The 27,638-nt window shown below is 51.6% G+C and overlaps 1 protein-coding gene across 1 annotated transcript in view; it reads right to left on the reverse strand.

Annotated features, from left to right (window-relative positions):
* Positions 1 to 27,431, reverse strand: part of LOC116969448 (E3 ubiquitin-protein ligase RNF167-like) — a 52,687-nt gene extending 25,256 nt beyond the window's left edge. Inside the window, exons 1-8 of the mRNA XM_033016351.1 lie at positions 27,302 to 27,431; positions 12,819 to 12,893; positions 11,065 to 11,192; positions 7,449 to 7,535; positions 6,494 to 6,616; positions 3,584 to 3,671; positions 2,334 to 2,424; positions 1,767 to 1,872 (exon numbers count right to left, since the gene is read on the reverse strand). Coding sequence (XP_032872242.1) covers positions 1,767 to 1,872; positions 2,334 to 2,424; positions 3,584 to 3,671; positions 6,494 to 6,616; positions 7,449 to 7,535; positions 11,065 to 11,163 — 594 coding nt within the window. The 5' untranslated portion in view covers positions 11,164 to 11,192; positions 12,819 to 12,893; positions 27,302 to 27,431. The remainder of the gene's footprint in view (positions 1 to 1,766; positions 1,873 to 2,333; positions 2,425 to 3,583; positions 3,672 to 6,493; positions 6,617 to 7,448; positions 7,536 to 11,064; positions 11,193 to 12,818; positions 12,894 to 27,301) is intronic.
* Positions 27,432 to 27,638: the final 207 nt, after the last annotated feature.

Raw genomic sequence — 27,638 nt, forward strand, 5'->3', positions numbered from 1 at the left:
GCCGCACCACCGTGCTGCCCTACTCTCAAACTCTGCAGACTGTGGGCCGGGACGGGTTACTGTGGGCCGGGACGGGTTACTGTGGGTTGGGACGTGGGCTGGGACGGGACGGGTACTCTGGGCCGGGACGGGTACTCTGGGTTGGGACGTGGGCTGGGACGGGTACTCTGGGCCAGGACGCGTACTGTGGGCTGGGACGTGGGCTGGGACGGGTATGCTGGGACGGGACGGGTACTCTGGGACGGGACGCGTACTGTGGGCTGGGATGTGGGCTGGGACGGGTATGCTGGGCCGGGACGGGTACTGTGGGTTGGGACGGGACGGGTACGCTGGGCCGGGACGGGACGGGTACGCTGGGCCGGGACGGGACGGGTACGCTGGGCCGGGACGGGACGGGGACTCTGGGCCGGGACGGGACGGGGACTCTGGGACGGGGACTCTGGGCCGGGACGGGGACTCTGGGCCGGGACGGGGACTCTGGGCCGGGACGGGACGGGGACTCTGGGCCGGGACGGGACGGGGACTCTGGGCCGGGACGGGACGGGGACTCTGGGCCGGGACGGGACGGGGACTCTGGGCCGGGACGGGACGGGGACTCTGGGCCGGGACGGGGACTCTGGGCCGGGACGGGGACTCTGGGCCGGGACGGGGACTCTGGGCCGGGACGGGGACTCTGGGCCGGGACGGGGACTCTGGGCCGGGACGGGACGGGGACTCTGGGCCGGGACGGGACGGGGACTCTGGGCCGGGACGGGACGGGGACTCTGGGCCGGGACGGGACGGGGACTCTGGGCTGGGCCGGGACGGGGACTCTGGGACGGGACGGGGACTCTGGGACGGGACGGGGACGCTGGGCCGGGACGGGACGGGGACTCTGGGCTGGGACGGGACGGGGACTCTGGGACGGGACGGGGACGCTGGGACGGGACGGGACGGGGACGCTGGGACGGGACGGGGACTCTGGGCCGGGACGGGACGGGGACTCTGGGCCGGGACGGGACGGGGACTCTGGGCCGGGACGGGACGGGGACTCTGGGCCGGGACGGGACGGGGACTCTGGGCCGGGACGGGGACGGGGACTCTGGACCGGGACGGGACGGGGACTCTGGGCCGGGACGGGACGGGGACTCTGGGCCGGGACGGGACGGGGACTCTGGGCCGGGACGGGACGGGGACTCTGGGCCGGGACGGGGACTCTGGGCCGGGACGGGGACTCTGGGCCGGGACGGGGACTCTGGGCCGGGACGGGGACTCTGGGCCGGGACGGGGACTCTGGGACGGGACGGGGACTCTGGGCCGGGACGTGGGCTGGGATGGGACGGGGACTCTGGGCCGGGATGGGACGGGGACTCTGGGCCGGGATGGGACGGGGACTCTGGGCCGGGATGGGACGGGGACTCTGGGCTGGGATGGGACGGGGACTCTGGGCCGGGACGGGACGGGGACTCTGGGCCGGGACGGGACGGGGACTCTGGGCTGGGACGGGGACTCTGGGCTGGGATGGGACGGGGACTCTGGGCTGGGACGGGGACTCTGGGCTGGGATGGGACGGGGACTCTGGGCTGGGATGGGACGGGGACTCTGGGCTGGGACGGGGACTCTGGGCCGGGATGGGATGGGGACTCTGGGCCGGGATGGGACGGGGACTCTGGGCCGGGATGGGACGGGGACTCTGGGCTGGGACTGGGCTGGGACGGGGCGGGGACTCTGGGCTGGGACGGGTATGCTGGGACGGGACGGGTACGCTGGGCTGCCCGTGTACTCACCATGACAATGATCATGACAATAATCACAATCCCAACCACGCCAGTAAACGGAATGAGGTAATATCCCAGTGGGAAGCTGAAGTCCGGGATCAGGATAACGTAGGCACTGTGGACAGATACAAGTTGGCATGTTCACAATGACATAGACTTTAGAGAAACAGCGTGGAAACAGGCCCTTCAGCCCACTGAGTGTGCCGACTGGCGATCATCCCGTACACTAGCACTATCCTACACACTAGGGGCAACTTACAGTTTACATGAGCAGATCAACCTACAAACCCGCACGTCTTTGGAGTGTGGGAGGAAACCGAAGATCTTGGAGAAAACCCACGCAGGTCACGGGGAGAACGTGCAAACTCTGTTTATGTGTAATATAGGCAAAGGGAATCTCACAGCGCAGTTGCATAGGTGACAAGTAAAGCTCCAGTGAATTGAACAAGTGATCTTCCAGACAGGTTCTCACAGGCTGGTGATGGTGATGGAGGCCGACTCGGGAAAGGGAGAGGCCACAAGGCAGGCAGTTACACGCTCGCATCTTATATTGAAGAACACTCTCTTGATACTTACCCCTTATCATAAGTGAACAAAGACTTCATTAACTGGGAGGCATGGGTCCCTATGAACACGGACGGGATTGTGATCTGACGTCTGATTTCGTCTGCAGAAATTAAAACCAAAATCAGCAACCGATTTTTAAAAGTTTAGTTTAGAGATACAGCGCGGAAACAGGCCCTTCGGCCCACCGAGTCCACGCCGACCTGCGATCCCCAGCACAATAACACTATCCTACACACACTAGGCACTTACACCAAGCCAATTAACCTACAAACCTGCACGTCTTTGGAGTGTGGGAGGAAACCGAAGATCCCGGAGGTCACGGGGAGAACGAACAAACTCCGTACAGTCAGCACCCGCAGTCACGATCAAACCCGGGTCTGTGAGGCAGCAGCTCTACCCGCTGCGCCACTATGCTGCCCAATTCTCAAGGTTCCCTCCACTGACACCACTAAAATTAGTGCTGGAGTAACTCAGACAGCGTCTCTGGAGAACATGGAGAGGTAACGTTTTCAGTTGAGACCCTTCTTCTGTTGAAACATCACCTGTCCATGTTCTCCACAGATGCTGCCTGGCCTCTGCTTGTTATGTTTTCAGGCCTCAGTAACTGAAACGGTTGCAAACGGCATCAGCTTACAGGTGCAAGGCAGCACCCAGCTCCTGACACAGACAAATAGAAACGGCACATTGCCTCCATACTAATCCTATCCATGCACCTGTCCGAGGGTCGTTTAAATCTGTAATTGTACCTACATCTAACCCTCATTCCACCAGCCCCTGTGAGGAGAGATTACCCCCCCTCCTCACATCCCTTTTAAATCTTCCTCCTCCCACCCAACAGCCGGGCCTTGTAGCTTTGGATTCTTCCACCGTGTGGGGGAACGAGTCGATGACTCTCATCATTTTATTAAACTCTATCAGTTCAGGGCGGCACGGTGGAGTTGCTGCCTTACAGGCCCCACTGAGTCCACGCAGACACTAGTTTTGTGTCATCCACTCCCTACACACCAGGGGCAGTTTACAGAGGGCCAATTACCCTACAAACCCTCACGCCTTTGGGATGTGGGAGGAAACCAGAGCACCCAGAGGAAGTCCACGCAGTCACAGGGGGAAGGGGGAGACTCTGCACTGACAACACCGGGATTGAACCCGGGTCTCTGGCGCTGTGAGTAACCGGTTCTACCCGCTGCACCACCGTGCACAGACGTGACCCTAGTGGCGGCGGCGGCATGCGTCACGGGCGGTGCGGAGCTGAAACCTACCGTTACTCCAGCGCATGCTGAGCAGTTGGTCCGAGTCGACGTTGTGCACGATTGCAGCCTTGTAGCCGGCCAGCTGCGCCTGCAGAACCTGCAACAGACATCCAACGCCATCGCTCAGACTTTACACACTAGAGATACAGCGCGGAAATAGGCCCTTCAGCCCACCCAGTCCGCGCCGACCAGCGATCACCTCCTCCCTCTCTCTCCCCTCCCCCCCGAGTAAAGAGCTGGGGCAGGTTTCCATGCTGTGTGTGTGACTGACTCTAATTAAGGACAATACTCAGGCAATAGTCGCAATTCATCTTCATGCGTTACATGGAATTCTTTGCCACAGACGGCTGTGGAGGCCACAAGTCAGTGGATATTTTTAAGGCAGAGATAGATAGATTCTTAGGTGCACAAAGATGCTGGAGAAACTCAGCGGGTGCAGCAGCATCTATGGAGCGAAGGAAATAGGCAATGTTTCGGGCCCCAAACCCTTCTCCTTCTTCTGAAGAAGGGTTTCGGCCCGAAACATTGCCTATTTCCTTCGCTCCATAGATGCTGCTGCACCCGCTGAGTTTCTCCAGCACTTTTGCGTACCTTCGATTTTCCAGCATCTGCAGTTCCTTCTTGAATAGATAGATTCTTGATCAGTACAGGTGCCAGAGGTTATGAGAAGAAGGCAGGAGAATGGGGTTAGGAGGGAGAGATAGATCAGCAATGATTAGACAATAGACAATAGGTGCAGGAGTAGAGGCCATTCGGCCCCTCATTCCAGCACTGCCATTCAATGTGATCATAGCGGATCATCCCCAATCAGTACCCCGTTCCTGCCTTCTCATCATATCCCCTGACTCCGCTATCTTTAAGAGCCCTATCTAGCTCTCTCTTGAAAGTATCCAGGGAACCGGCCTCCACTGCCCTCTGAGGCAGAGAATTCCACAGACTCACAACTCTCTGTGAGAAAAAGTGTTTCCTCGTCTCCAGCTCTTCCAAACCCACTACCTGCTCCCTCGACCCTCTCCCCACTCCCCTGTAGAAGTCCTGCCTCCCCGTTCTCTGCCCCTACCTCACTAATCTCTTCAACTCCTCATTGTCCCAAGGAATTGTCCCCTCCACTTTCAAAACTGCTGCCGTTACACCAATCTTAAAGAAACCTGGTCTTGATCCCTCCTCTCTCATTAACTACCGCCCAATCTCAAACCTCCCCTTTCTTTCAAAAACCCTGGAGCGTATCGTTGCGTCGCAACTTCATTCCCACCTCCTTGCGTATAACCTACTTGAACCCCTCCAATCTGGCTTTCGCCCCCTCCATAGCACAGAAACTGCTCTCCTCAAAGTCCTCAACGACCTCCTCACCTCTGCTGACACTGGTTCCCTCAACATCCTCATCCTCCTCGACCTGAGCGCAGCCTTCGATACAGTGAACCATAACATCCTGCTCACCAGACTCAAAGACCTCGGCATTGAAGGCTCTGCACTCAGCTGGCTCTGTTCCTACCTTTCCAACAGATCCCACTTCATCTCTCTCCACAACCACACCTCTGCTACAGCCGCAGTCACTCAAGGCATTCCCCAAGGCTCCGTACTCGGCCCCCTCCTCTTCATCATCTACATCCTCCCCCTTGGTCAGATACTCCGCCACTTCAATCTGGACTTCCACTGTTACGCTGATGACACCCAGATTTACCTTGGCACCAAATCCCCCCACAACCCCCCCCCCCCCCCTCTCCCATATCAACACCTGTTTGTCAGCTATAAAAACCTGGATGCAACATAATTTCCTCAAACTCAACAGCGATAAGACAGAATTCCTCCTCATAGGCTCCAAAGCCACACTCAGCAAAATCAATAACCCCACTCTCACCATCGACGGCACCACTGTCTCCCCATCTCCCCAGGCCCGCAACCTTGGCGTGATCTTTGATTCCACCCTCTCCCTTGAGCCTCACATCCGCCATGTCATTAAAACCTCCTTCTTTCATCTCCGCAACATCGCCAAACTCAGACCCTCTCTCACACCGCCTGCTGCTGAAAGACTCATCCATGCCTTCATCTCCTCCCGACTGGACTATTGCAACTCACTTCTCCTTGGCATCAGCTCCACCTACATCAACCGACTCCAACTGGTCCAGAACGCAGCCGCCCGACTCATCACCCACACCAAATCCTGGCATCACATCACTCCAGTCCTCAAAAAACTTCACTGGCTTCCCATCTCCCACCGGATCACCTACAAAATCCTGGTCCTCACCTACAAAGCCCTCCACCATCTGGCCCCCCCCATATCTCACTGACCTCCTCTCCCCCCTACCAACCCTCACGGTCCCTCAGATCCACATCAGCCGGTCTCCTCTCCATCCACAAGTCCAACCTCCGCAGTTTTGGGGACAGAGCCTTCTCCAGGGCAGCTCCCAGGCTCTGGAACTCCCTCCCCCAACTGATCCGCAATTCCGTGTCCCTCACCATCTTCCAGTCCCGCCTCAAGACCCATCTCTTCACCTCTGCCCATCCTTAGCCCCACGTCCCCGTCCCTTTTCATCTGTGCATTAATTGCCTCATACTGTGTTTTGTATTGAATTCTGTCTTTACTTTGTGTACTAGTCATGTCTCTACTATTTATTTCATTCCCCTTACATGTTTTTCCTCTACATGCTCAATTTTTGTAAGGTGTCCTTGAGACTCTTGAAATGCGCCCATAAATAAAATTTATTATTATTATTATTATTAAATGTCTTACCCCTTATTCTTAAACTGTGTGTGTGGCCCCTGATTCAGGACTACCCCAACATCGGGAACATGTTTCCTGCCTCCAAGCCCTTAACAATCTTATATGTTTCAATACGATTCAATGATTGATTGGCAGAGTAGAGTTGAAGGGCCGAATGGCCTAATTCTCATCCAATCACTTATGACCTTATGACCTACCTTGACATCAAAGTTGCATCCATATCGGCGAATCACAACGATGAAGTCCATCAGGCTGGTGTTTGAGGGAGGCGGAGCGATGGGCACACACGCATTCTCAGGCTTTGCAAACACCAAGTAACCCTAGAGGGGTTCAAATAAATCAACATTAACTTCCAATGGGAAACAGTTATTGCCTATTCACAAGTTCACGGGTTATAGGATTAGGCCATTCGGCCCATCTAGCCTACTCTACCATTCAATAATCATGGCTGATCTCCGCCTCCTAATCCCATTCTCCTGCCTTCTCCCCATAACCCTTAACACCCGTTCCAATCAAGAATTTGTCTACCTCTGCTTTAAAAAATATCCATTGACTTGGCCTCCACAGCTGTCTGTGGCAATGAGTTCCACAGATTCACCACCCTCTGACTAAAGAAATTACTCCTCACCTCCTTTCTAAAAGAGCGCCCTTTAATTCTGAGACTGTGACCTCTGGTCCTAGACTCTCCCACCAGTGGAAACATCCTCTCCACATCCACTCTATCCAGGCCTTTCATTCTTCTGTACGTTTCAGTCTCGCCTCTCATCCTTCTAAACTCCAGCGAGTACAGATCCAGTGATGTCAACACTCTTCATTTTAATTTGGTTTAGGGATACAGCATGGAAACAGGCCCTTCGGCCCACTGAGTCGGCACTGACCAGCGAGCCATGCACATTGACACTAGACTACACACACTGGGGACAATTTTACATTTATAATGATCAGCCATGATCATATTGAATGGCGGTGCAGGCTCGAAGGGCCGAATGGCCTACTCCTGCACCTAATTTCTATGTTTCTATGTTTCTATGTTTCTATAACAAGCCAATTAACCTACAAACGACGTTGGAATGCCATCAGATAGTGGAAGGCATTCTCCAAACGCACACCTGTATTCTGCTTTCCCGTCTTCAGGTAAAAGAAGAAACCTACCGGTAATCCATCCCTTTGCAATTGGTAGCCAAACATTGATGGCAGGTCTTCGAAGATCATGGTGGTGTTGGGCGTGCTGTTGGTGTACTGTGGGAACAAATACATCCATTATTGCCGACCTTTAACATGTTGCCACCGTTGCCGCTGCTGTTAGTGCCGAGTGATAATAATAATAATGATGGATGGGATTTATATAGCGCCTTTCTAATACTCAAGGCGCTTTGCATCGCATTATTCATTCACTCCTCAGTCACACTCGGTGGTGGTGAGCTACTTCTGTAGCCACAGCTGCCCTGGGGCAGACTGACGGAAGCATGGCTGCCAATCTGCGCCTACGGCCCCTCCGACCACCACCAATCACTCACACACATTCACACACAGGCAAAGGTGGGTGAAGTGTCTTGCCCAAGGACACAACGACAGTATGCACTCCAAGCGGGATTCGAACCGGCTACCTTCCGGTTGCCAGCCGAACACTTAGCCCATTGTGCCATCTGTCGTCCCAATGCAACTCACCAGGGCAGCAAACATCTGTGAGAAAAAGAGTTTCCTTGTCTCCAGCTCTTCCAAACCCACTACCTGCTCCCTCGACCCTCTCCCCACTCCCCTGTTGAAGTCCTGCCTCCCCGTTCTCTGCCCCTACCTCACTAATCTCTTCAACTCCTCATTGTCCCAAGGAATTGTCCCCTCCACTTTCAAAACTGCTGCCGTTACACCAATCTTAAAGAAACCTGGTCTTGATCCCTCCTCTCTCATTAACTACCGCCCAATCTCAAACCTCCCCTTTCTTTCAAAAACCCTGGAGCGTATCGTTGCGTCGCAACTTCATTCCCACCTCCTTGCGTATAACCTACTTGAACCCCTCCAATCTGGCTTTCGCCCCCTGCATAGCACAGAAACTGCTCTCCTCAAAGTCCTCAACGACCTCCTCACCTCTGGTGACACTGGTTCCCTCAACATCCTCATCCTCCTCGACCTGAGCGCAGCCTTCGATACAGTGAACCATAACATCCTGCTCACCAGACTCAAAGACCTCGGCATTGAAGGCTCTGCACTCAGCTGGCTCCGTTCCTACCTTTCACACACATTCACACACAGGCAAAGGTGGGTGAAGTGTCTTGCCCAAGGACACAACGACAGTATGCACTCCAAGCGGGATTCGAACCGGCTACCTTCCGGTTGCCAGCCGAACACTTAGCCCATTGTGCCATCTGTCGTCCCAATGCAACTCACCAGGGCAGCAAACATCACAACACAGCTGCCTGTTCCCCCAGCCCCCCAGTCCCCCAGATCCACACTCACTACGGACACTGACAGGAGCAGAATGAGGCCATCTCTGGAGAACATGGACAGGTGACATACAGAGATACAGCGTGGAAATGGTCCTTTCCACCTCACCGAGTCCACGCTGACCATCGATCACCCAATCATTATATAAATCCAGAATTGAATTGAATTTATTTGTCATTCAGACCTTTCGGTCTGAACGAAATTTCATTTCCCTGCAGTCATGCATGTAATAAAAAATGACAAAAACACACAATCAACACAAATTTAACATCCACCACAGTGAGTTCACCAAACACCCCCTCACTGTGATGGAAGGCAAAATCTTAAAGTCTCTGTCTCTTCCCTCTTTGTTCTCCCTCTGCGCCGAGACGATCCAGGCTCCAGATGTTGTGACCCCACCGGGTGATGGTAACTTATCACATTCTCATCTACTCACTAGGGCAATTCACAAAGACCAATCAATAGACAATAGACAATAGTGCAGGAGGAGGCCATTCACCCTTCCAGCCAGCACCGCCATTCAATGTGATCAGGGCTGATCATCCACAATCAGTACCCCGTTCCTGCCTTCTCCCCATATTCCTTGACTCCACTATCTAGCTCTCTCTTGAAAGCATCCAGAGAATCAGCCTCCACTGCCTTCTCAGGCAGAGAATTCCACAGATTCTGGGTGAAAAAGTATTTCCTCATCACCGTCCTAAATGGCTTACTCCTTATTCTTAAACTGTGGCCCCTGGTTCCGGACTCCCCCCAACATCGGGAACCGTTTTCCTGTCTTCAAAGAGATGAAGGGGCTGCACTCTGATGCACCACAGTACCACAGTGTTTCCTGCCTCTAGCATGTCCAATCCCTGAATAATCTTATATGTTTCAATAAGATCCCCTCTCATCTTTCTAAATTCCAGAGTGTACAAGCCCAGCCGCTCCATTCCATCAACAGACTTGAGTTTGAAGTGATTGGATGTATAGATATGTGTGGGGTTGGACATGTATGATGTATCTGATCTGTTTGGACAGCATACAAAACAAAGCCTTTCACTGTACCTCAGTACAAGTGACAATAAGAAACCTAAACACCCCCCGTCGATACAAGGATGTTATCAAGTTGTAGAGTTCCTCTCCTGCCTGTCTTGATAATCAATAAGATTTCTGCAGCACACAGACCTTTGAAAATTTAGATTCTGTTATGTTCAAAAGACATAGGAACAGAAATAGGCCATTCGGCCCATCAAGCCTACTCCGCCATTCAATCATGGCTGATCTATCTCTCCCTCTCAACCCCATTCTCCTGCCTTCGCCCCATAACCCCTGACAGTAGCTGAGGTGGTCGACCACTTGGTAGGGTGGCATGAAGGCGCAGCAGTAGAGCTGCTGCCACGAGTTCGATCCCGGCTACGGGTGCTGTCTGTACGGAGTTTGTACCTTCTCCCCGTGACCTGCGTGGGTTTTCTCCGGGTGCTCCGGTTTCCTCCCACACGCCAAAGACGTGCAGGTTTGTAGGTTATTTGGCTCAGTATAAATGTAAATTGTTCCGTGTGTGTGTGTGTGTGTGTGTGTGTGTGTGTGTGTGTGTGTGTGTGTGTGTGTGTGTGTGTGTGTGTGTGTGTGTGATAGATAGTGCTAGTGTGCGGGGATCGCTGGTCGGTGCAGACTCGTGGGCTGAGGGGCGTGTTTCCACGCTGTATCTCTGAAGTAAATGAAACTAAACATTGAGGCCTACAAGGGATCCAGCAGAGGAACACAATCCCCTTCTGGCATGGACAATCCCAGCGACGGTGGCATGACAGAAAGAGAAAAGTCAGATACAAAGTACAAATTTAAGAAAGTACAAATGCTGGAGTAACTCAGCGAGTCACAGGCAGCATTTAAGCAACCTACAAAACCTGCCCGTCTGAAATGTGGGAGCACCAGGAGGAAACCCACGCTGTCACAGGGAGAAAGTGCAGGCACACTCCACACAGACAGCACCCAGTGGCAGGATGATCGCTGCCGTTGCGAGGCAGTAGCTCTACCGTGGCCTACAGAGGCTAGAGAATAGAAACATAGAAAATAGGTGCAGGAGTAGGCCATTCGGCCCTTCGAGCCTGCACCGCCATTCAATATAATCATGGCTGATCATCCAACTCAGTATCCTGTACCTGCCTTCTCTCGATACCCCCTGATCTCTTCAGCCACATGGGCCACATCTAACTCCCTCTTAAATATAGCCAATTCTAACTCCCTCTTAAATATAGCCAATGCAATGTAAGCAACTAGCACCAACTGTACTAAAAGCTCAGTGAATTCAACATTAATCAGAGGGATAGATGGGTGTTGCCAGACTTACCGCGTACACATAGCCCTCCAGAGCTGGAACATCCATGATGAGGATTGGCAGGATGAAGATGGCACAGTAGGGCATGGAATAGTACACGCCTGCAGGCATCTTGAGGCAGAAGATCCTGCACAACAATCCTGCAACACAAACGGCTGAGTGGTCAATGCTGAACAGATCCTTCCCACCTCCACCGATATCGATAAACGATAAATCAGATTCAGATTCAACTTTAATTGTCATTGTCAGTGTACAATACAGAGACAACGAAATGCAGTTAGCATCTCCCTGGAAGAGCGACATAGAATATGATTTCAATAAATAAATCTATTTACATGCATACAGTCATAGTGTTTTTCCTGTGGGAGGAGTGTCCGGGGGGGGGGGGGGGGGGTGGATTGGCAGTCACCGAGGTACATTGTTGAGTAATGTGACAGCCGCAGGGAAGAAGCTGTTCCTGGACCTGCTGGTCCGGCAACGGAGAGACCTGTAGCGCCTCCCGGATGGTAGGAGGGTAAACAGTCCGTGGTTGGGGTGAGAGCAGTCCTTGGCGATTCTGAGCGCCCTCCGCAGACAACGCTTGCTTTGGACAGACTCAATGGAGGGGAGTGAGGAACCGTTGATGCGTTGGGCAATTTTCACCACCCTCTGCAGTGCTTTCCGGTCGGAGACAGAGCAGTTGCCATACCATACTGTGATACAGTTGGTAAGGATGCTCTCGATGGTGCAGCGGTAGAAGTTCACCAGGATCTGAGGAGACAGATGAACCTTCTTCAGTCTCCTCAGGAAGAAGAGACGCTGGTGAGCCAAATGGTTGGTGAATAAATAATGCCCCTGTCCCACTTAGGAAACCTGAACGGATACCTCTGGAGATCTTGCGCCCCACCCAAGGTTTCCGTGCGGTTCCCGGAGGTTGTTGTCAGTCTCCCTACCTGCTTCCACTACCTGCAACCTCCGGCAACCACCAGCAACCTCCGGGAAACGCACGGAAACCTTGGGTGGGGCGCAAAGTCTCCAGAGGTTTCCGTTCAGGTTTCCTAAGTGGGACAGGGGCATAAGTTTGCTGACGACACCTAAATCAGAGGAGTTGCAGGCAGTGAGGAAATCTGTCAGAAAACACAGCAGGATCTAGTTCAGTTGAAGAAATGGGCAGAGAAATGGCAGATGGAGTTTAATCTGGACCGCGGGTTCCTTGAGTGCAGGCCCCAGGGCTGCAGCCCCCTTGACCGCGGGCCCCTTGACCGTGGGTCTCTGGACTGCAGGATTGATTTGATTAATCCCACTTTGTCCTCTCGTGCTGCTCCACCCACCATTGATCTGCACTCTATCCTATCTTTACTTTAGACTTCAGAGATACAGCACGGAAACAGGCCCTTCGGCCCACCGAGTCCGCGCTGACCTGCGATCACCCCGTACACTAGCACCATCCTACACACACTGGGGACAATTTACAATTTTACCAAAGCCAATTAACGTACAAACCTGCACGTCTTTGGAGTGTGGGAGGAATGAAAACCCTCATGGCCACAGTGAGAACGTGCAAACTCCACACAGACAGCACTCGTAGTCAGGATGGAACCCGAGTCTCTGGCTCTGTGAGGCAGCAACTCTACCATTGCACCACTGATCCTCCCCGATCTAAAGGCACGCACGTCCTCTTATTGGTAGGCTGTGCCCTCTGGTCCTAGACTCTCCCACGACTGGACCGACCTCCCCACAGCCGTGTGGGACCTCACTGCCATCGCATCGCACCATTGACCACTTACCTTAGGGTGCAGTCGCTGGAGTACACAGACGGTCAGAGTTGTCCTTCACACCAGAGATCAGGCTCATGACCAGAACTGATGGAGAAATGGGTCATGAGATCAGTGAACACTATTTTAAATTGTGTAAACATCAATTTAAATAAGACGAGCAAGTCTGCCAAGCCTCTCGACACCCTTTAGCCACAACCTGAAAAATCCCAGCGCCACTTCACAAACAACACTGCACATTGCTTTCCTCTCCCTTGGGTGGTAAATCTGTGGGATTCTTTGCCCCAGGCGGCTGTGGAGGCCAAGTCAAGGCAGAGATAGATAGATTCTTGATTCATATGGGTGTCGGGGGTTAGGGGGGGAAGGCAGGAGAATGGGGTTAGGGGGGGGAGAGATAGATCAGCCATGATTCAATGGCGGAGTAGACTTGATGGGCTGAATGGCCTCATTCTGCTGCTATCACTAATGAACATGAACTTCAGGTGAAGCACATTATCAGAAAGTCCTTCCAAATTCTGCCTATTGTCTTCCCCAAAGATGGACCACTGGACATGGCAATTCAGCATCCACAGCAACTTGCTAGCCCACTGCTCTTCCCCACGGCCATCCAGTCTTTCCTGTTTCAAGTGTACATGCCTTTTGAGATTTCACATTGAAATTTCATATCAGTTCTTGCATCATAGCTTGCTGAATAATATCGAGCTACGCTTCATCAACCACCTTTCGTTTGACAATTGCCTTTGCTGACTTCCCCAGCCTTTTACAATTGGATTGGGGTGGAAGATTGCAACCTTCATTGTCCGCCCAGCTTCAACTAATGCAGTCAACCCCACATGCACAAACAAAAGATCAAATAGAACAGTTGACCTACAACTTTAGGCTGTGCACGCCATACGCAAGAAGACAAATTAATTAAGCCTTATCTGTTCCAAAAGAAACATAACTCGAGTTAATACAAACATTTCTCAGCTCCAATTCCCAATGTTAGTGATATTGAAATAAATCTGCACACAGTGTAATCAGATTTTTTCCAGTGACTGGTGTGTTGAACAAAGCTGTGTGGAATGTTCAAGCGGTGGTATAATGTTTGCATTATCCTCTTGTGACTGTCTACGTCATGGCCCTGTGCTTCCACCATGGTGCATGTGACACTCCAAAAGTCCCATTGTTCCTCATTTACTGTTTCAAGATCCTCACTTATTTTTACAGAGTTCTTTGGTCACCTGGTTTTGTTAATGTGCCTGCTGCTATGAAGACAAACAAAATGTTAGTTGGGCCTTGCCATTTCATATTCACCATTAATAATTCATTTCTAACTTAGCCCCTGCTTTAAGACTCTTGCCACACTGACGTGACATTACGCTGCTAACTCTGGTATTTTTCTCTTTGCACTTCCTGTTGTGCTTGGGTAGAATGTGATTTTTGTTTTTGTTTTTTTAGAGATACAGCGTGGAAACAGGCCCTTCGACCACTGGGTCCAGGTCGACCAGCGACCCCCGCATATTAACACTGTCCTATACACACACTCTAGGGACAGTTATAACATTTACCAAACCAATTTACCTACACACCAGTACTTCTTTGGAGCGTGGGAGGAAACCAAAGATCTCGGAGAAAACCCACGCAGGTCACGGGGAGAAGGTACAAACTCCGTACAGACAGCACCCGTAGTCGGGATGGAACCCGCATTCGCTGTGAGGCAGCAACTCTACCGCTGCGCCACAGTGACCGCCAATCTTCTACGTCTAGTTGAAAGCGATCTTACAGACAGGAGGTAGAAGAGTGATAGAAGATTGGGCTGGAGAGAGAGAGAGATTACGGAATAAGAATTAGTTCCATAGAAGTGGAACGGAAGACTGGTTGTGAGCAAGAGGAACTGAAGAAAATAGATACGAGCCAGAGATTGGCTTCGAGATTTAGAGTCTACCTGACCGGTAGGTTAATGAACAGTCACACCACCGAAATAAAACAGTGGGCTTAAAGAATTGTTAACGCAAGTGCGACTTTAGTCGTCATATTCGGGAAGTGCCGAGAGTCTCCAACTAATATAAAGTTACTGAAAATGTTTAGGCAAGTGATGCAAAAATAAAAATGGATGTGTAGATGAAATTTCAGATTTTAGCTGAATAGCAATGAATCAATAGATTAGGATCAAATTCTTGAAACAAACACCAGAAACAGAGGTTTTTTCTCGAGGTGAAACACAGATGGAATCGACATTACTACAGGGTGTGGAGATGATGCACTCTTTATATTAGCGATCTACACATTAACCATTTTACGACATTACTTATTTCTTGGATTTATTGGCAACAATCTAATTATGTCCCTAATCTGCCTGCGACACCACTGTCAGCAAACTATATACCCTCATTCTTAGATCCCATTCTGTGCTCTGTGAGACAATATTTCTACCAAGTTATTCCCACCAAGTCCTGATCTCCAAGGTAGACAAAAATGCTGGAGAAACTCAGCGGGTGAGGTAGCATCTACGGAGCGAAGGAATAGGCGACGTTTCGGGTGGAGATCCTTCTTCAGATCTCCTGATCTGATCTCCACATTGCTGCCTCACTTCTATCCACTGTGGAGTTTACACAATTTAGGCATGGAGCTTGCAAATATCTTTATGTTCCTGTGCCCATGTAGTTTCTCGCACACTGAGGTGTTACGGAAACTGTATTCCATCCACGATTCTTAGATCAGCAAAATCTACAGATGATACTGCCATGATCTGGGGAACATCTAATTCTCTCTTTTGAATGAATGATAGACACATAGATACATATACATTCGGTACAGGAGTAGGCCACTCAGCCCTTCGAGTCCTATCAGTACCCCGTTCCTGCCTTCTTCCCATATCCCTTGATTCCATTAGCCCCAAGTTAAATCTAACTCTTTTGAATGCATCCAGTGAATCGGCCCCCACTGCCTCCTGAGGCAGAGAATTCCACAACTCCACAACTCTCTGTGTGAAAAAGTTTTTCCTCATCTCAGTTCCAAATGGCCTCCCCCTTATTCTATGCTAATTAGTTGCCACAGAGCTAGTTACAGTGAGACGCATTGTTTCTCCCACAACCCAGGCAGCACACAAGTGTGGCCATGCGTTGGTGCCGACAAAGACCCAAAAGTAGCGAACAGTCCTATCTACTGCGGCCGCTGCATGTGCCAGCAATCCTCTCCCTCCCCCCCTCCCTCTCAAAGCATACCAGCTACATAGAGTAGTCGTGCAATGCATACCTGCAATTATTAGGTAAAGTTGCAATAATGCTCACACAGACATGCATGTCAATCTTCTCACCACATGGGTCTGATCAACGGCAGCCGGGGGTGGGGTGGGGACGTCGAATGGAGCAACCAAATCATGAAATGATCCAGTTCACCATACTTGTTGTAAGCAACACCAGCGAGCTGGCCTCCAGCTGCTGACCCCATTATGTTTTCACAATGAGCCTGTCGACAGGCTTTCTTCACCAGGTGTAGCAAGTAGTCAAAGGCAAAGCAAAGTCAAGGTGAGCACACGTTACAAATGACAAGTTACAAAGGTACGTGGGTTCTTTGTCATTACTTGCAGTTGGGAGAGTAAAATGAACACTGTCCTCACACACTGGGGAAGAATAAAAACTCAAGATTCAAAGAAAAACGGATTACAAATCAAGGAATAGGTGGCACAGTAGCGTAGAGTTGCTGCCTTACAGCACCAGACACCCGGGTTGCTTCCCGACTACGGGTGCTCTCTGCGTGGAGTTTGTACGTTTTCCCCGTGACCTGCGTGACTCTGGGAGCTCCGGTTTCCCCCCACACTCCAAAGAGGAACAGGGACGCAGGAGAGGGGTGGGGGGTGGTATTTAGACTCAAAGTGCTGAACGGTGGTTTACACAAACATGAGCAGCAAAAGTTGCGCAGCGGGTCGAGCTGCTGCCTCACAGCGGCAGAAATTCGGGTTCAATCCTGACCTCAGGTGCTGTCTGTGTGGAGTTTGCACGTTCTACCTGTGACTCCGATTGGTCCCGTTTCCTCCCACATCCCAAAGACGTGCAGGTTTGTAGGTAGATTGTAAATTGCCTCGGATGTGTGGGGAGGGGGAAGGGGGGGCTGAGAAAGTGGGATAACATAGAACCCGTGTGAATTAGTGACCAGGCCAGGACACAAGGGAAAGGTTGGGCACGATGGATTGTTATTCTGTGGAGCATAGATGGCTGAGCAGGTGATAATTATGGAGGAGTATACAATTATGTGGGGAAACACACAGTGTCTTTCACAGGGTAAGGAAATGAAGAACTAGAGGGCATCGGCTTATCATGAGAAGGCAACCTTTTCTCACAGAGGGTTCTTGGTTTCTTGGTCCTCCAAAATATTCCAAATGGAATTTAAACTGTGGAGGTGGTGGAGGGAGGGCTTAAGCCAGAAAGGGTTATTGGGAAGAAAGAGCTACTTTAAATGTAGTTGCATCTGGTTGGGTAACTATAGTTGGGTGGAGATTATTCCATGCTTTAATTGTGTGTGCGGGGGAACGAATTGCTGTACACATCTGTCTTTGTAGCTGGAATCACAAATTGGATCGAATGCCCTCGTCTGCTCCTAATTGGTTTGGGTTTGGTGTAGGCCTTGTAATCTATGTCGAGCTGACCATTTAACATTTTGTAAAAACAGGTCCAACAATGAGCTTCACGTGTGTCTGTCTTGGAGAAAGTTCCTTCCACCCCATGAGAATTCAGAAGTTTGGTGACACTCGCTTCTCTCTCATAGGTGTTAGTAACAAATCGGGCTGCCTGTCTTTGGACACGTTCGATGGAAGAATTTTTTTTATTTGTGTATGGGTCCCATGCTGCAACTGCGGAGTCCAAATGAGGGTGGTGGGTTTATGGAACGAGCTGCCACAGGAAGTAGATGAGGCCATGATATGGACCACGAGCAGGCAGATGACATTGTGTTCGGCACAGACATTGTGGGCCGAAGGGCCTGTTGTTGTGCCGCACTGTTCCATGGATATGAATGGCCCATGTCCTCTAACATTTTCTAGTGCTACGCTAGCATGTGTGACTCTATGACGGCTTGCTCAGGAGCTTTCTTCCATAATTCCTATCCTGAAAGACGCTACATGGAGAGCTCTGGTTAAAGATGTCACAGCTTTGGGCAGACCTGTTATGCTTGCTTCACTGAAGCAAAGACAAACACACTACGTAATCCAGTCAGCAGCCAAAAGCAAGTTTGCATCTTCAGACTTTCAGATGCAAGGTTATGCAAACACATGACACTCAGTTTAATGGTGGACTCCTGGCTTTGCATCATTAGGTACGGCAGTCAAATGACTAAACACTTTCCTTCTCTGAATCCTTCCTACTTATTCTCATGTTTTAACAGTGTCACGCGCTTTTAAAACCAAACACCAGTGAATGAACAATGCAAAATCTCAATGCTACAGGGGATTAAAGAGGCGTTATTCATCCAGAGCGTAAACACACACACTGAATGTTCGGTGGCAATCTGACGAAACATCTCCCTGATAGATCACAAGCTTTAACTTGTGCAGCACAGGAACAGGCCCTTCGGCCCACAATGTTCGTGCCAAACACCACGAACTGAACTGATCCCACCTCAGCGGGTCAGGCAGCATCTGTGGAGAACATGGATAGGTGACGTTTCACAGAGTGCTGGAGTAACTCAGCAGGTCAGGCAGCATCTGTGGAGAACATGGATAGGTGACGTTTCACAGAGTGCTGGAGTAACTCAGCGGCTCAGGCAGCATCTGTGGAGAACATGGATAGGTGACGTTTCGGGTCGAGACAATTCTTCAGACTGGGCCAGGAATCCAGGTGAGTTGACCACCCTGGCCTGCTGGCAGCCAGGGGAGGAGCCAGGATCGGCCGAGTTGATGGTCACAGCCCGCTTGTGGCCGGAGTGCTGACAGACACTGCCGGCGAGAGCCGCCTTGAAGCGGCCAAGGAAGTTTTGTAGTCGGTCGGTCGGTCTGTCCGAGCAGCATTCCGTTAAATGGAACCTCTGTTAGAAGTCCGTCAAAACAAGGATTTACTGAACTATTGATTTTATTAAGTGTTTCATTAGTCGATGTGTTTTCATGATTTATTATTTGCTTGCAACCACTGTTAGTAAAGATTTATAAAGTACACTTTGCATTGAATTAAGCATCACTGCTCTTTATGCCTTCTCTTTACAATGACCCGGGTTCGATCCTGACTACGGGTGCTGTCTGTACGGAGTTTGCACGTTCTCCCTGCCACCTGCATGGGTTTTCCCCAGGTGCTCCAATTTCCTCCCACACTCCAAACTCATGCAGCTTTGTAGGTTAATTGGCTTGTGTAAATTGTAAATTGTCCCTAGTGGAATTAGCATGGATAGGCACAGTGGGTACTGTGATGAAGCGGACCAAAAGGGCCTGTTCCAGTGATGCATGTTCTGTTCTGTGCTCTGCTGGGTGCTGCAAGTCTCAGTCAAGGCTGAAAGGATTGCTCCCTCACCTCTGAGACAAACATTTGTGCTTCATCTACAGATTTGGGCCGGCACAGCGGCGCTCCAGAGACCCGCATTCGATGCTGACTACGGGTGCTGTCTGTACGGAGTTTGCACGTTCTCCCTGTGACCACAATGGCTTCCTCCCATATTCCAAAGACGAGTATGCTTGTAGGTTAATTGGCCTCCAAATTGTTCCTGGTGTGTCGGGTAGAACGAGTGTACGGGTCATTGCTGGGACAAAGATCCTATTTCAGAAAGTTCTGAAATAAGAGTCTTGACCAGAAACGTCACCTATTCCTTCTATTCAGAGATGCTGCTGAGTTACAATAGACAATAAGTGGCACTCGGCCCTTCGAGCCAGCACTGCCATTCAATGTGATCATGGCTCCAGCATCATATTTATCTTCAGTCCTATTTCCACGATGTAACTAAACTAAACTTTGAAACAAAGCGTCACTTTAGCGCTATCTGGTGTTTTAATAATTATTGTTAAAATGGCAGTGCCAAAATATAAAATTAAGTGGTTGTTCTCTGCATTTGGGATGCAGTGTAACCCCTGAAATGTCCAGCGGTCACAGATGTCCTCCAGCAAGCCAGTATACTCACGCCATCTCCATGCAAACCCCTGCACAAACATAACCTCGGAAAGTGAGTGGGCAGTTAGCTGGAAAATATTCTCCACTCTCCTGCCTGGATGTGTGAATAGCCACCTTAGCCAGTCCCGGAGCAAAGCAACAAGCAGGTGCCTCATTCATTGTCTCTCTCTCTCTCTCTCTTACCTCTCTCTGCATTGTGAATCGGACAGATCAGGAGAGTGAGTCCTGGCCTGCGTTCTGAACCTGAGGAGGCATCAGAGGGGCTGCAACCCGCCACATCACATTTATATATATATATTACTCCCGTCCCCTGCAACTTGGTACAAACAAGCTAACTGTTCTGTTACGGCAAAGGCCACTCTCCAAGTGATCATCAAGCCCAGACGCCGTGACATAAGTTTGTTTTTACTTTAGTGAAACGGTGTGGAAATGGGTATTATACCATAGGGGCAAAGGGAAGGGGAACAGTTGTAAGGGGGGGGGGGGGGGGGGGGGGGGGGGGTGCTTGTATGTTAGTTATCCAAACTGAGAGAATTCACTGATCATTGGATAGTAAGCTACCTAAGCAGAATATGAGGTGCTGTGCCTCCAGTTTGCGTGTGGTCTCATTCAGGCAATGGAGGAGGCCCAGAACAGAGAGGTCAGTGTGGGAATGGGAAAGGCCGTTAAAATATTAAGCAACCGGGAGATTCAACAGGTGTTGACGGACCTAGCGCAAGTATTGGTGAAACGGTTGCAGCGTCTACGCTTGGTGTCGCCGATGTACAGGAGGCCACGTGGGTCACAGCGGATGCTGTAGATGACGTTAGATTCTACACTTGGTGTTGCCGATGTACAGGAGGCCACGTGGGTCACAGCGGATGCAGTAGATGAAGTTAGATTCTACACTTGGTGTTGCCGATGTACAGCAGGCGCTGTGGGGAACAGCAGATGCAGTAGATGACGTTAGAGTCCAGGCTTGATGTTGCCGATGTACAGGAGGCCACGTGGGGCACTGCGGATGCAGTAGATGACGTTAGAGTCCAGGCTTGATGTTGCCGATGTACAGGAGGCCACGTGGGGCACTGCGGATGCTGTAGATGACGTTAGAGGAGGTGACCGTGGGGCACTGCGGATGCAGTAGATGAAGTTAGATTCTACACTTGATGTCGCCGATGTACAGGAGGCCACGTGGGGCACTGCGGATGCAGTAGATGATGTTAGAGGAGGTGTCCGTGACCCTTTGTTTCACCTGCACGGACACAATACTCCAGGTGCAGTCACATCGACATCTTGTATGACCATACATCATGCCCTAACACTTGCACTCAATGACGTGATAGATAAAGGCTAGCATGCCATCTATGTTCTTCACCAGCCTAGCCAACGATATGGTCATTTTCCATCACACATACGAGCAGAACTAGGGCATTCAGTCCAGCAAGTCGATCCTGGCTGATGGATTTTCCCCCCATTCTCCTGTTTCCTCGCTGTAACCAATAAACAACCTGGAGTCTGAAGAAGGGTTTCGGCCCGAAACGTCGCCTATTATCTTCGCTCCATAGATGCTGCTGCACCCGCTGAGTTTCCCCAGCAATTTTGTGTACCAACAACCTTTCAAAGTCTGCTTTAAAAATACCCAATGACTTGGCCTCCGCCGCTGCCTGTGGCAATGGATTCCATAGATTCACCACCTCGTGCTAGATTCCTCCTCATCCCCATTCTAAAGGTCTGTTGTTTTATTCAGAGGCTGTGCCCTCTGTTCCTAGACTGTCCTTTGTGGAAACACCCTCTCCACATCCACTCTGACCAGGCCTTTCATTATTCGGTACGTTTCATTGAGATCCTCTGCCATCCTTGTAAACTTCAGGAAACAATGTACTTGTACTCCTATGTAGCCCTGATTCACTCTGCATCTTTTCAGCACATCCAGTTCATCACATCATTCCTATCGTAGTATGACCAATACTACACACAATACTCCCGTCAAATCATGTGTAGGAAGGAACTGCAGATGCTGGTTTAAGCCGGAGATAGACACAAAATGCTGGAGTAACTCAGCGGGACAGGCAGCATCTCGGGAGAGAAGGAATGGGTGACGTTTCGGGTCGACCCTTAAAGGTCTCGAACCTAAACGTCACCCGTTCCTTCTCTCCTGAGATGCTGCCTGTCCTACTGAGTTACTCCAGCTTTTTATGTCTAACTCCAGTCACTTGGTTTCACCTCCCGAAATGCATGACACTGCTCTTGTCCAGTTAAATCTGCCTTTGCCCGCTTACCAAGTAGATCTAGATTCCTTGTATGTGAATACTTGGCCAATAAACTTATTCATTCATTCATTCATCTCTTCGTAACCTTAGACTACCATCTTCACAGTCAACGTTAACACCGATTTAGGTGGCATCCACAATATTAATAAACATGCCACCTATATTCTCATCCAAATCGTTAACATGTCGGACAAACACAAAGGGACCTGGCACCAACCCAGGGGACACTGACCCCATGGGACACCTCATGGGACACAAGCCTCCAACTCCATCCTTCGATGTCTACCACCAAACCAACTTTGGCAAGCTCTCCCTGGTTCCGATGTGACCCAACACTACAGACCACCCGACCGTGCATGACTTTATCAAAGACCCCGCTAAAGTACATGTGGACATCAGTACTCCAGTCAGAAGACGGGTTCCAACCTGAAACGTCTCTGCAATTCGCTTCACAGATGCTGCCTGATCCTCCATCAATGGAAACAGAGCCTGAGGGATTACTATGAGCTCAGGTGAATAAACACTGGCACGGCTTTCATTAAACAGCCTGTAGGCTATGCAAGTGGATTTGCTTGAGGTTTAATAAAGCAAGGTCGATAGATCAGAGTTAGGAGTTAAATAGTCACTGCACGCACTCCTTGTACATAAACTAATAGCAGGTGAATGTCCAGTCAGATACCCCGACCTCCTTGCTGTCAAACAGTGTTACAGTGAGGTAGGTGAGAGCACACCTGACCAAAGATCGCAACAGCCTAGAGAGGAGGAGGTAAGAAGCAAATTTGCCTTTCACCTGATTCTCAAACGAGCAAATATATTTCTAAATAACATTTTGCCACTTTAGAACCATTCCAAAAGGAATTAGAAGCCATGTCACACCACAAGGTTATAGCACCTAGTCAGGGAAGGACTCACAATGTATCACAAGTATTTCTCAAAAGATCATAAGTGATAGGAGCAGAATTAAGCCATTCGGCCCATCAAGTCTACTCCGCCATTCAATCATGGCTGATCTATCTCTCCCTCCTAACCTCATTCTCCAGCCTTCTCCCCATAACCCGACACTCATACTGATCAAGAATCTATCTCTGCCTTAAATATATTCACTGACTTGACCGCCACAGCCTTCTGAAGCAAAGAAGTTCTCATATAAACTCCGTCCAGAGCACGAGATACCCATGGCAATAAACACACCACTAAAGCCCCATTGCTCCTTCATCACCCAATATACCCAATAACTTGGCCTCCACTGCCATCTGTGGCAATGAATTCAACGGATTCACCACCCTCTGGCTAAATAAATTCCTCCTCATATCCATTCTAAAGGTACAGGTATGTCCTTTTAAAAATATACTTGGGAACTGGATGGCTAGGTTGCCTCCATTTTACAGCAACCCTACCTGGAAGCCAGGTCAGATGAACTTTGGTTTATGTTCAGCACATAGGAATATAATATTGTTGCAATCATTGAAGCACAATTGAAATGTGAGCAAGACTGGTAGCCCAAGATTCCAGAGTGGAGGTTTCAGGCATAAGGGAGGGGTAGGTAAAAGAGGAGCTGTTGCATTGTTGAACAAGGAAGTTATCACCAATAATAACCAGCAGGTAGGAGAGGCAAGATGGGCAAAGCTCAGAAATAAAAATGGAGCAATCACTTTGCTGGGATTACACCAGAAGCATCCCTTAGTCAGGAAGAAATAGAAGAGCAGATTAGTGTTCATGTCACAGGGAGATACGGGGGGGGGGGGGGGGGGGGGGGGGGGGGGGGGGTGGGGGGGGGGGGAGCATTCTGTGAAACGTCACCTATCAATTTTCTCCAAAGATGCTGCCTGACCTGCTGAGTTACTCCAGAATTTTGGGTCAATAACTTATCAATACAATACAATACCATTTATTTGTCATTTGAACCTCACATGTGGTTCAAACGGAATTTGGTTTCTGCAGCCATACAAGAAAAGAACCAAGACCCACACCAACACAATTTACACAAACATCCATCACAGTGAATCTCCTCCTCACTGTGATGGTAGGCAAAGTCTTGTCTCTCCCCTGCTCTCCATTCTTCTCCCGATGTCAAAGTCAAAGCCCCCGGCGAAGACCCAAAGACTTGGCCTCCACCACCGTCGGTGGGAATGGATTCCACAGATTCACTACCCTCTCTGGCTGTCCCTTTGCATTTTGTCCGATTCCAGCATCTACAGTTTCTTGTATTTTCACCCGACTGTCAGTGTCATCAGCAAAGTTCAAAATCTCACTCCTCATTCACTCACCTAACTCATCGATATACACTGTGAATAGCCAAACCATTTGCACTGAAGCAGCCTCTTCATTTACTGCCTGACACCGAGAAGACTCATAAATTCATGAGGGGAATAGAATAGACAATAGGTGCAGGAGCAGGCCATTCGGCCCTTCGAGCCAGCACCGCCATTCAATGTGATCATGGCTGATCATCCCCAATCAGAATGCACAGCTTTTTACCCAGAGTAGGGGAATCAAGAACCAGACAACATCACTTTACAGAGGGAGGGATGTTTGAATAGGAACCTATTTTCTTCACAAAGGGTGGTACGGAACGAGCTGCCAGACAAGGTATTTGAGGCAGATACTATAACAACATTTAAAAGACATTTGGATAGGTTTGCAGGTTGGAAAGGTTGAGGGACATGGGGCAAATGTGGGCATGTGCGACTAGCCTAGAAGGGGCATCTTGGTCAACATGGACACCTGTATGTCAACACCTGCCTTGTGTCCTCTCCATCACTGCTCTCCAGCGCAACAACCAAACCACCCACACCATGACCCGAAGCTCCTTGCTGCAATTCCACTCCACTCAGTACAAGCTACCCGGTACCCACCCGAACCTCACCCAGAGTACACAAGAGGAGTCTCACTGCCACCTCTCACCATATGCACACTCCACCCCATGTACCCCCCGATCACACTGCCCGACACCCCACCTCACCAACACCCCACCTCACCCAGACAGCACCCCCCCCTCCACATGCCACCACATGTACCCCCCAAACCACACTGCCCCCACACCCCACCTCACCCACACAGCAATCCCCCACATGCCACCCCATGTACCCCCCCAACCACACTGCCCCCACACCCCACCTCACACGACTTGCATCCCTCAACCACCCGGACCACCGCCTCATTCAGTCTCCCATGCCTCCACCCCCACTCGTGTCAGCCTCACCTGCCCTACATTCGACCCCTCCCTCACTGTCTCCTCTCATCACCCCTGTGGCCCCTTCTCCAGCTCACTAGGAATAACACTGACCACACACAGATCTCCCCCTCACCCCCTTGTGGCCCAGGATTGATGCCCACGACCCACCCCCCCCCCCCAGCACAGACCCAGACCCTCACCCTCACTCTCCCTGAGGCCCACTCACTCACCCACTGACTGACCAACTGTCCACACTCCGACCAACACAGACCCTCCACCTCACCCTGAGGCCCACTCACCCACTCACTGACTGACCAAGTGACCAACTGTCCACTAGGAATAACACTGACCACACACAGATCTCCCCCTCACCCCCTTGTGGCCCAGGATTGATGCCCACGACCCACACCCCCCCAGCACAGACCCAGACCCTCACCCTCACTCTCCCTGAGGCCCACCCACTCACTCACTGACCAACTGTCCACACTCCGACCAACACAGACCCTCCACCTCACCCTGAGGCCCACTCACCCACTCACTGACTGACCAAGTGACCAACTGTCCACTAGGAATAACACTGACCACACACAGATCTCCCCCTCACCCCCTTGTGGCCCAGGATTGATGCCCACGACCCACACCCCCCCCCCCAGCACAGACCCAAACGCTCACCCTCACTCTCCCTGAGGCCCACTCACTCACCCACTGACTGACCAACTGTCCACACTCCGACCAACACAGACCCTCCACCTCACCCTGAGGCCCACTCACCCACTCACTGACTGACCAAGTGACCAACTGTCCACTAGGAATAACACTGACCACACACAGATCTCCCCCTCACCCCCTTGTGGCCCAGGATTGATGCCCACGACCCCCCCCCCCCCCCCCAGCACAGACCCAGACCCTCACCCTCACTCTCCCTGAGGCCCACCCACTGACTCACTGACTGACTCACTGACCAAGTGACCAACTGTCCACTAGGAATAACACTGACCACACACAGATCTCCCCCTCACCCCCTTGTGGCCCAGGATTGATGCCCACGACCCACACACCCCCCCCCAGCACAGACCCAGACCCTCACCCTCACTGAGGCCCACCCACTCACTCACTGACCAACTGTCCACACCCCCCCCCAGCACAGACCGTCCACCTCACCCTGAGGCCCACCCACTGATTCACTCACTGTCTGACCAAGTGACCAACTGCCCACACTCCCCCCAGCACAGACCGTCCACCTCACCCTGAGGCCCACCCACTGACTCACTCACTCACTGACTGACCAAGTGACCATCTGTCCACACTCCCCCCAGCACAGACCGTCCACCTCACCCTGAGGCCCACTCACCCACTGACTGACTGACCAAGTGACCAACTGTCCACTAGGAATAACACTGACCACACACAGATCTCCCCCTCACCCCCTTGTGGCCCAGGATTGATGCCCACGACCCCCAGCACAGACCCAGACCCTCACCCTCACTGAGGCCCACCCACTCACTGACTGACCAACTGTCCACACTCCCCCCAGCACAGACCCAGACCCTCACCCTCCCTGAGGCCCACCCACCCACCCACTCACTGACCAAGTGACCAACTGTCCACACTCCCCCCAGCACAGACCGTCCACCTCACCCTGAGGCCCACTCACTCACTCACTGACTGACCAAGTGACCAACTGTCCACACTCCGACCAACACAGACCGTCCACCTCACCCTGAGGCCCACTCACTCACCCACTGTCCACACTCCGACCAACACACTCACTCACCCTGAGGCTCACTCACTGACTGACCAAGTGACCAACTGTCCACACTCCCCCCAGCACAGGCCGTCCACCTCACCCTGAGGCCCACCCACTCACTGACTGACCAAGTGACCAACTGTCCACACTCCCGCCCCCTCCTCCTCCTCCCGCCCGGTGAAGCCCCGCTCCTCAGCGCCGGGTGTGAGGTGAGATGAGATGAGCTGCAGGCGGCGGGCGGGGGCGGCCAGACTCACCGACAAGCCGGGAGACTCAGGGTGGGAGACGAAGCCCCGCTCACTATCGTCCGCTCCGTCCGCCCGACTCCATAACAGAGGAAAATGGCGGCGCCTTCCCCGCCCCCGCCCGTCAATCACCAGCGCCGCCCCTCCCCCCGCGTCGCCCCTCCCCTCCCACGTCAATCATCCCACCGCCCCTCCCCCTCCCCTCGGTCGCCCCTCCCCCCCCCCGCGTCAATCATCCCCAGCTGCGCCCCTCTCTTACGTCATCAACACCCCGCCGCGTTGCCCCTCCTCCTCGCGTCACCCCTCCCCCTCGCGTCAATCATCTACAGCGCCGCCCCTCTCTCACGTC

The sequence above is a fragment of the Amblyraja radiata genome, unplaced genomic scaffold (genome assembly GCF_010909765.2).
Source record: "Amblyraja radiata isolate CabotCenter1 unplaced genomic scaffold, sAmbRad1.1.pri S43, whole genome shotgun sequence".
Taxonomy (NCBI): domain Eukaryota; kingdom Metazoa; phylum Chordata; class Chondrichthyes; order Rajiformes; family Rajidae; genus Amblyraja; species Amblyraja radiata.